This window comes from Zosterops lateralis, assembly GCF_965231275.1.
Source record: "Zosterops lateralis genome assembly, chromosome: 7".
NCBI classification, from domain to species: Eukaryota; Metazoa; Chordata; class Aves; order Passeriformes; family Zosteropidae; genus Zosterops; species Zosterops lateralis.
In genome coordinates, this window is record NC_139767.1 from 23,104,165 (window position 1) to 23,114,165 (window position 10,001).

The following is a 10,001-nucleotide window of genomic DNA, read 5'->3' on the forward strand; positions in this document are numbered from 1 at the left end:
GAAATGAGGGGAAGGGGACCTTTGGGAGAGGGCCAAGAGGGTCCCACTTGAACTCTCTGTGTCAAAGAAGAGCAGCTGTTTCCAGACCTGGGATCTGTCTGCATCCCTCTTGATCTCCCCATGTCCCCCTTTGCAGCCCCACTGGCCCCAGCATGGCTCATGACTCAGGCAGTGACAGTGTGGTGACACACAGTTGATGTAACAGGCTATCTCCAGTTCAGTGCTTTGAGCTGTTTACAATCCTCAGGACCCAGAATCACCCTTCTCACAGGCTGGGCTTTCCTGGGGATGAGTCAAGGGATGCCCTCCCCTGGGGCACCCTACTTCCTCCCCCTCAGCTGTGGGAGAGCAAATCAGGGTCAGTGGATGCAGCTCTGGGAAACATTTCCAGCCCCTGGGTGACACTCCACAAGTGACATAAAGAAGCTGTCTCTCCCTCTGAGGAGAACCAGTAGTCAGGACCTTCCATAAGCAGTGTGTGGTGGATGGTTGAGGGGCAGAGAGGCAGGGGCCCCACAGTGCCTACGTCTGCACCCACAGCTCCCGCCACTGAGATGAGGTCAGACCTGACAATGGGTCTGTGGGATGAGTAGAGTCACAGCATCCCTGGGGCAAAGTGACACACAGGATGTGACCTGCCACCCCCAGCTCTACATCTCCATGGCTAAAGACAGCATTTGCTCTCCCGCCTCTGCTGCGCTTGTCGCCAGGCTGGGCTGGCCCCACACTGGAGGACCTCCCGGGAGCTGGCGGTGTCCCCGGCTCCACACGGCATCCTCCGGCCGTGGATGTGTCATAGCCCAGCCTGTTCCCTTCGGAAGTCCCCGCCGGGAGACTCTGAGAGGGCTGATTCACTCAATCCTCCCGGGCCCTCTCCAGCACGGCCTCCCCCACAGCCCTGGCAGCGGCCCCGGCGGAGCCCCCGGCCGGTCTCCGCCGCCGCTCCCGCCGTCCGAGGACGGGGAGCACAGCCTAGCGGCGGGAGCGGGAAGTAGCCGGGATAACGGTGCCCTTCTCCGTGTCCCGAGTGGATTGCGGGGTACCGGGAGCCGGCCTGGGGAATCGCTGCAGTGGTAGAGCCTGCCCTTCCAGAAGGCCGAGTCCGAGGTCCTGAACACAAGTCGGGGCGACCCCAGGTACCAGTTTTGTCGGATGGATGGATGGATGGATGGATGGATGGATGGATGGATGGATGGAGAGCTGCCCTGCAGAGAAGGAGTCAGGGGCACTGGTGGATCAAATATAGTATATGAGCCGACAATGTGCAGTTGCAGCCCCGAAAGCAGGTCACATTTGAGACTGGAAAATAAGAAGCATGCCCAGCAGGGCAGGTGGTTGCTCCTGCTCCACTCCACACTTGTGAGAACCCACCTGGAGTAGAGCAGCTCTGGGGTCCTCAGTGCAAGAGAGGCATGAAGCTGTTGGAGCAGGTTCAGACGAGTCAGACAAGGCTACAAAATGACCAGAGGCCTGCAGCACCTCTCCCGTGAAGACAGGTTGAGAAATTTTTGTTATTCAACTTGGAGAAGGCTCGGGAACATCTTATTGCAACCTTTCAATATATAAAACGGGCTTATAAGAATGATGGAGGGAGACCTTCTACCAGGAGGTGTCACTTTCACTCCTTTTGCAAGAGGCAATTGTTCTAAACTGAAAGAGGTTGCAGAATTCCACTGGCCGGAAAGGGGAACCACAGTTACAGCAGGCTGGGAGAGGCCAAGGCATCCTCTGCCAGGGGCAGTGAGAGCTACAGGGTCTCAGTTTCCCAGGCTGGGAAGCTCACAGAAGACCTCAGGCCAGGGCTCTCCTGCTGCCCCGGCTCAGGACGAGGCTTGGGCAGAGAAAGCGACAGAACTGGCTGCGAGCAACCATGAGATGGCAGCAGGCGCTTGTTCTTGGCTGTCTCAGCCTGGGGTGCCTCAGGGGTGTCTACAGGCACAGGGGTGCCCTTGTCCTTCACCCCAGTCCCGGCTCCGCTGGCAGGGAGCACATAAAGCATCAGCCTGAAGCCCAGCGTGGGACACTCCCACTCCCCTGGTGAGATAGGACCGAGGGCAAGAACAGCCACTCACGGGGCTCTCAGATACCTGCCCATCATCACATAACCTCCCTGTCCATGACCTTGTACCCAATGCCCGATAAGGGCAGTTAATGATCAGCACTGGTGTCCCAGTGACATGGTGCTGGACACCCCTGGAGTGACACCTGGACAGAGCACTGCCCTGCCCTACTGTCCCAAGCCAGCCAGAGCCTACACGTCCTGCATGTATGGTCCCAGACACCCCAGCTGTGTCCTGCTCATGGGCTGGACAGCTTGGCCTGCATCAGCTTGAGGCAGGAGCTGGAGCTGTTCTCTCCCTGGCATGAAAACATACCAAACCTCCCTCCAGTCTGTTGCCAGCAGCCACAATGGGCTTACCAAGATCTCCCTATCTGTGGTCTTGGCTGGCAGTGCCTGGAGGAAGTGTTGAAAGAGAGCCTGGGATAGTTTGGACCCAGCTCCCCACGGCACCATCCTGCACTGCTGGGGGACAAGGCAGACACAAGAGAGCTGACAGGCAGGGGACAGAAGCAGGGCAGGAGAGCTCAGTCCAGGAGGGCAAGCAGACCTGAAGAGCAGGCCCAGTGGTGAACCTGGAGCTGAGGCGTGCAGGGTCTGGCATGTGGTACCCAGTGCCAGAGTGCAATGCCAGTGCTGGCACATGTTGTGCCCTGGCTGGTGCTGTGCCCAGTCCTCCTGCCCGTGCCTGGTGTGCAATGCCTAACACCCACTGTCTATGTGCAATGCCCAGGATGCAGCACCTGGTGCCGCAGGCTCCATCGTGCCAGGGTGCTGTACCTGCCGTGCCAGCACCTGCCGTGCTGTACTGCCTGCAGCAGTGCTGGCTGCCAGCTGCCCTGTGCATAGTTCCATCATGCACAACACATGGAACCCAGCACCTGCTACATGGCACTGGGTACCGATGATGCCAATTCCAGCACCAGGTGCCTGGTCTGTGATGCTGCTGAGCAGTCACCAGTGTCAGTATTTGGTGTACAGCTTACGGTACCCAGCGTGCTGTACCGAGTACACAGCACACCGCAGCCGGTCTCCACGGCCCGGTAGAAGGTGTGCCGCAGCTGGCACAAGGCGCACGGTACGGACTGCCCGGTGCCCGGTCCCCGCTGAGCAGCAGCCGGTACCCCGCATCCGGAGCGCAGCAGCCGGGGCCGGTACCCGTTGCGCAACGCTCCGGGTGCGCGATTCTCTATTCCCGGCGCGCCGTACCCGGTGCGCGGTTCTCAGCCCCCGGTGCCGGTGCCCGGTTGCCGCCCCCGCGCCGCCCCCCGCACCGCCCCCGGTGCCGCCCCCCACCACCCTCGGTGCCTCCTCGCCCCGCCCCGTCCCGTGCGCTGCCGACGGAGCATGGCGGGCCCGAGCGGCGGGGCCCGGCGGTCTCTGCTGCCGCTTGTGCTGCGCCCCCGCCCGCCGCCGCCGCGCAGCAGCCCGGGACCGCCGCGCAGGACCGGGGGCTCGGCGGCGGCGGCGGCGGGGCCGGCGCGGCTGAAGGGACCGGAGGAGCTACCGGGGCCGGGGCTGTTCCGTACTTTCGTCTGGCTGTTCCTGCGGGGCTACCTGCTGCACACGCACCGGCTGCAGGTGCGCCGGGGCAGCCCGGCTCGGGGCTGCGGGGGTCGGGCTGCGGGGGGGCCTGGCCACCCTGCACGGGGGCGCGGGGGGTTGGGAGGGGTGCGTGGGATGGGGGGGCTTCCGGGGGGACTGCAGGGAGGGTGCTGTACCTGGGGGGGCTTTGCAGGGGAGGGAGTGGATGCGGGCTGGGGGCAAAGGGAGATGAGCTCCAGGGAGGGGGTTAGCTGCCGACAAGTGACGGCAGGGAGTTGAGCGGGGGCGGCAGAGCGGGGGAGCAGAGGGGCTGGGCGGTGAGAGGCACCCGGCGCCGTAGGGTGATGCTGGGGCTAGCAGGCAGAGTGAGGCCAGCAGAACTCAGTGACCTCGGGAGGGTCCAGCCAACCCGAGGCTGCTCCAGCATCCCCGGGCCGGCCGGGCAGCTGAGGGCAAAGGGTCGGGGGCATCTCACAGGGTCCTGGCATCCCCGGGCTCCCGGCTGTCACAGCTGGAGGGAGCAGCGGTTTCGGGTGCAGGTGTCCGGGCAGGTTTTTGGGCAGATGATACCAAGGCAGGAGACGAGTAGGCAGAGATGTTTGTTTTCTTTTGTCAACACTTCCTCATACGTCGGATGAAGCAAGCAATGGGCTTGGCTGGCTGCAAGCCAGGCGGCATCTTCCAGTGCCCTGGAGCTCTGACCAGCCCGAGAAGTGTGCAGCAGGATCAGGCCTCCCTGGCATCTCAGAGCACCAGGCACTGCTGGTTGGAGAAGGGGTTGTCATAGGACAGTGGGAATTCAGGGTGCAGGGACTGGAGCACCCTCCTGCTCCCTCCTGCCTGTGGGACCCCGAGCACAGCCTGGCTTTGCAGAAAGATGCCCACTTGCTCTGGAGGTGCCTTCCCCCAGATCCAGGCAGCTCTAGCTTCTCACAGCCCAGCTCTCCAAGGCCTGCACCGTGTCAGGTCCTGGCTGCCAGCAGATGCTGGTGGGCAGGCGTCAAGCCGGAGCACAGCTGCCCCATGCCCACGAGTTGCCTGCAGTACCGGGGCGGCCGTCCCTCCCCCTCCTCCTGCCACCATGCACGAGGAACGTCTCCCCGTGGTGACGAATCCAGCTGAATCCAGGCGCAGGCTGCGATGCAGACAGTCACCAAGGGAGATTGTACCACGTGCATCCCCGCAGCCACGGGGAATGGGGACCAGGGCTTCCCTGCTAAGTCCCCTTCATCCCTCCCCATGCTTCCCATGCTCTGCAGGGGTTCTGGCAGTGCCTGGGTGGGGTGGAAAGTGACCTTTGGACATGGCCCCGTGCAGATCCAGTTGCAAAGGGGTGCCCAGCTGCCCCCAGGGGATGCACTTGGAGGTCACGGTGCTCCCTGCCAGGGAAGCAGGTATGGCACCTGTGGCTGCCGACAAGGAGAGGGGAGCTGCAGCCAACAGGGGCCAGAGCAGGGCTGATGTCAGTGGACATCCCCTAGCTGGCTTGTCAGCCTGTGGCCCCAGGGCCATGCCCTGGAGATGACAGCCTGTTCTGGGAGCAGCTCGGTCATGCCCTAGCATGATGCTGCCCTCCCACTGCTGATCATTAACCACCCTTACTGGGTGGTAAGTTCAAGGACCCACTCAGCAACTGTTGTCCCCAGGTTAAGCAGAGCTGGAGCCCTGCTGGAAACAGCAGGACTTAGTCCTGCTGGTGGTTGCTGCAATGGTCCTGCATCTCAGTACAGTCCTGTGCTTGGCAGTTGTCTCTGTCCATGCTGTCCCTTCTTGGTTTTCCTTCCCCAAAACACCCACCAGGCTGTCTCTGCATCTCTGGAGTGGGTAAAGGATGCGCCAGTCTGTGCTGGGGGGTTAGTGCCTGGTATACTTAGTGCTGGGGGAGGAAATGAGCCTGGAGACACCAGCCCAGGCCATCTGCAGAGCTGTTCAAGGATGCTGCCAGCTTGGGAAAGTCAGAGGCAGGTGCTTGAGCTCAGGTGATGCTGCGGGGTCCATGGGATGGATGCAGATAGGTACATTCAGGGCAGTGTTGGGGCAGGGAGGATCTGACCCAGCTCATCTCGTTGACGCTGCCATGCTTTGTGCATTACAGGTGATATCCCGACGCCTTTATGGACCTATCTGGAAGTCAACCTTCGGACATTATAGGAACATCAACATTGGGAGCCCAGTGGTGCTGGAGCAGCTGCTACGGCAGGAGGGCAAGTACCCCATGCGGAGTGACATGGCCCTGTGGAAGGAGCATCGGGACACCCGACGCCTGCCCTATGGACCCTTCACTGAGTGAGTCCTGGCCTGGCTGTGCTTTCTGGGGCAGCACACATCTGCCCCTTCCTTTGGTGTAGGGCCCAAGTGGTAATTTACATTACTCCCACTCCTGCAAGCCGTGTGTACACCAAGTAGAAGGGTGTGGCCATGGTGGGTGGAATGAGCCCTGGGATAGTTCCAGCCTGGGGTGGGGAGTATGCCCACAGGGACTGGGGAGCTGCTGCCAGCCACTGCCCCCTGCCCCAGCACTGAGCTTCATCCCCATCCAGGGAAGGGGAGCGCTGGTACCGCCTGCGCCAGGTCCTCAACAAGCGGCTGCTGAAACCCTCGGAGGCGCTGCTGTACGCGGATGCCATCGGGGAGGTGGTGTCAGACCTGATGGTGCGGCTGCGGGAGGAGCGGAGCCGCAGCCCCTCGGGGGTGCTGGTGGGGGACGTGGCCAACCTGCTCTACCGCTTTGCCCTGGAAGGTAGGGGTGACCTCCCCTCACCCTTGCCCTATCCCACTCTTCCCATTCCCCTGGAGGTCTGGATGCTGTGTGTCCCCCGCAGGCATCTCTTATATCCTCTTTGAGACCCGCATCGGGTGCCTCAAGCAGCAGGTTCCTGCTGAGACCCAACACTTCATTGACTCCATCAACCTCATGTTCAAGAACTCCATCTTTGCCACCGTCCTGCCCCGATGGAGCCGCAAGGTGCTGCCCTTCTGGGACCGTTACCTGGACAGCTGGGACACCATCTTTGCCTTTGGTGAGCGGTGACGGTGGGGGTCCGGTGTGGTGGCACTGGAATCCCTAAGGACCCGCAAAAGCAGGGCAGTCCAAAAATGTCTTTTTGGCAGCCCTTGCTCTGTCAGCTCTGGTTCCCACTCTCTGTCTCTGCAGGCAAGAGACTGATTGACCGAAAGATGGAGGAGCTGGAGGGGCAGGTGGAGCGTGGCAAGGAGGTGTCTGGCTACCTGAGCTATCTGCTGGCCAGTGGCAGACTCAGCCTGGATGAGGTCTATGGCAGTGTGGCCGAGTTGCTGCTGGCCGGTGTGGACACGGTGAGAGCCAGGAAGCTGCTGCCAAGGGATCCCTGCTGAGCTCCATGCCCAGGGGTACCCATGTGGCCATGTTCCACCCAGCCCTTGTGAGCTCTAGCCTGGTTGCTGTGGGGCTGATGCCCCACAGGGGCAAACCCTCAGGGATTGGTCAGTACAGACCCTGTCCTCTGCTCTGCTTCGTGCCCTGCTCCCAGCCTCTCTCTCCCCTGTGCTTGCTGCCCCTCACCCCTGACTTTCATGCACACCAGAGCAGGGGCTCTCTGGTGCCATACTGATGCTGTGCTTGGCACAAGGGTGCTCAGGTACTGGCCCCAATTCCTTCACTCCCCCTGGTGCTCCACTCCCCTAGACCTCCAACACGCTGTCTTGGGCTTTGTACCACCTCTCCCGGGATCCAGACATCCAGGAGACCCTGTACCAGGAGCTGAAAGCTGTTGTGCCTCCCGACCGGTTTCCTGCTGCTGAGGATATCCCCAAGCTGCCGATGCTTCGGGCCATTATCAAGGAGACTCTGAGGTACATCCCAGCCTTGTCCCTGCCCTGAGGTCCTGGTCACCAGCCCCTTCTCCAGGGGGGGATGCACCAACCAGGCAGGATGCAAACCTGGGTTTCAGTCCCTCTGTACTTCAAATATCCACCTCCCACCCTGGGGAGCTGCTGAGCCTTGTCATGCCTGTGTCTTGCTCTCTCTGGGATCTCCAGATGAGTCCTGCTCCCCTACTAACTCTCCCCCTATCCCAGAGTCTACCCTGTGGTGCCCACCAATGCCAGGGTCTTCTATGAGAAGGACATTGTCATCGGAGACTACCTCTTCCCCAAGAATGTGAGTGGGGGCTGAGCTATGGGGACTCCACTGCACTCAGTGGGGCCAGGTGGGGTCATTAACCCCAGTTCTTGCCCTGCAGACTCTCTTTGTCCTGGCCCACTACGCAATGTCCCACGATGAGACCTACTTCCCCGAGCCTGAGCGGTTCCTGCCCCAGCGCTGGCTCCGGGGACACGGCTCCCCTCACCACCCCTTCAGCTCCATCCCGTTTGGCTACGGGGTTCGTGCATGTGTTGGACGCCGCATCGCTGAGCTGGAGATGCACCTGGCCCTTGCCAGGGTAAGTAGGGATCCCCCCACTTCGGCTTTCTTGCCATGAGCTGGGATGGGGGTCCCAGGGAGTCCCCAAGGCACTCCCAACCCCTCTTCTCCCCACAGATGATCCAGGCATTTGAGGTGCGGCCGGACCCCCGTGGCGTGGAAGTGACGTCTGTGTCCCGCATTGTCCTGGTGGCTGACAAGCCCATCAACCTGGAATTCATTGCTCGCCCAGGAGCCCCCTGACTGCACGTCCACCCCCACCCTGGGTGTCAAATGGAGATCCCCCTTACTGCCCCACAAGGAGGACAGGAAGGCAAACCCCTCCCCTGGCCAGCTTGGGCCAGGGGGCTCACAGCCCCACAGTGGGAAAGGTGGGGGGATGAAAGATTGTCTCCAAATCACCCGTGGGGCACTAGTATACACCTGCCCAAAATCAGCAGGAGGCTTGGAGAACTGCTGTGCCTTTGACACGCTGCAGGGGCGTTGTGTCCCCACCATCCCGTGCCCAGCTGCGCTGCATCAGGAACCTGGGAGCTCTTTTGGGGCTGGGGGAAAGCAGGGAGGGGGCTTGCAGCCATTTGGTGTCTCCTTCGTCCCGTCCTTGTGTAGCTGCGCGTGCATCTGTGCCAGGAGCTAGGACATCTGGGTCCTTTCTGAACAGCTGACCTTGGCCTCAGAAGCTTCTCTGTGCCTCACTTATCCTCTTGCCCCCAGGGGAGGGTTGAGTGCTGGTGGCGTTTGGGGTTTGCGCCTATCCCAAGGGATGGAGCCAGCCCTGTCCTGGGAAAGCACAGCAATAACACAGCATATTCCCCATGGTGGGAGGAGGCCTGTCACCACCCAGCACTGGTATTTTGTCCCCTGGCAGAGCCAGCCAGCACAGGAGGGGTGTTTAGTTCCTGGGACTTTCCACTCTCAGCTGTGATTGCACTGAGATGCTGATATGGGGTCTCGGGAATGGCAGGGCTTGCTGCCAGCAAAGTAGGAGGAGAAAGATCAGCTCAGAATCCCCTACCCGCAAGCCAGGACCATTGCAAGGCTCACAGCTGGTTAGCAGCCACAGGCAGGGGAAGCATTGCCATTTGCCCAGGGTCCTCGAGGGATGGGGCATGGGACATTTTTAACAGTGAACTCATCATACTTTCCTTCTTCTTGGACTGAGGGAAGCAGCAGGCAGAAATCTTGCTGGTACCAAAGATTCTGTCCCTCAGTGTGTCCCCAAAGGGATCTGCACACCACCAAGATGATTAAGACTGCATGCCCTGCATCCCCATCCCCTTGTTTCTACCCACATGGGAAGAAGTGCCACTCTTGCAGTGCCAAATTTGCTGGCAAGCAGCCAGTACCCCTTCCCCAGCCTCATTCTTTCCAGAGGAGTCGCGTCCAGCTTTACCCCAGAAAGGAAAGAGGCAGTTATTGAATCAGGCTGCTTTGTTACAGCAAGGCTGAACAGACTAACAAATAAATAAATATCGCCTGCCTACCCCAAAACATGCGCAGGGTCTCCATGCAAGTGCCCATCCTGTGCTTGCTCTGGCACAGACTATGCCTCTGCCAGAGAGCTCCAGCCCTGTGTGAGCCTAAAGTACAAAAGCCTGTGTGTGCAGCTGAGCCTACACTACCAGGCACTGACACAGACAGCGGGACTGTGTTCACTGGGAAGGAGCCACAATAGAAACACTCAAATCCATTAGGAGGATGGCAGAGGGGTGGCCAGGTCCTCTGGAGCTATATGGGTCTCTGCCCAGCTGCAGGCATGTTGTGGCCTCTCCAGCACAGTGCCCACTGAGCATCACTGTGCTCCTGGGTCCCATTTTCAATGTTTCTGCCTCTCCAAGACTGGCAGGATCTAGCCCTGGACTCAAGACGAACCCAAGGACTGGGGTGAACAGGCAGGTCCTCCCCACAGAGAGCCTTCAGGCCCAAGCCTCCTTCTCACAGGTCACACCAGAGATCCCCGAGTCAGACAAGAAGTGGCATTTCCCTGGTGTCTTC

General features: G+C 60.7%; 1 protein-coding gene across 1 annotated transcript; it reads left to right on the forward strand.

The window, feature by feature from the left end:
- The first annotated feature begins 3,391 nt into the window (after window positions 1-3,391).
- CYP27A1 (cytochrome P450 family 27 subfamily A member 1) lies at window positions 3,392-9,495 on the forward strand. Its single transcript, XM_083864592.1, has 9 exons — window positions 3,392-3,640; window positions 5,700-5,890; window positions 6,145-6,344; window positions 6,427-6,624; window positions 6,759-6,919; window positions 7,269-7,435; window positions 7,661-7,742; window positions 7,825-8,025; window positions 8,124-9,495. Exons 1-9 carry the CDS (start codon window positions 3,407-3,409, stop codon window positions 8,247-8,249), a joined length of 1,560 nt encoding a protein of 519 aa, XP_083720718.1. The 5' UTR covers window positions 3,392-3,406; the 3' UTR covers window positions 8,250-9,495.
- The last annotated feature ends 506 nt before the right edge of the window (window positions 9,496-10,001 follow it).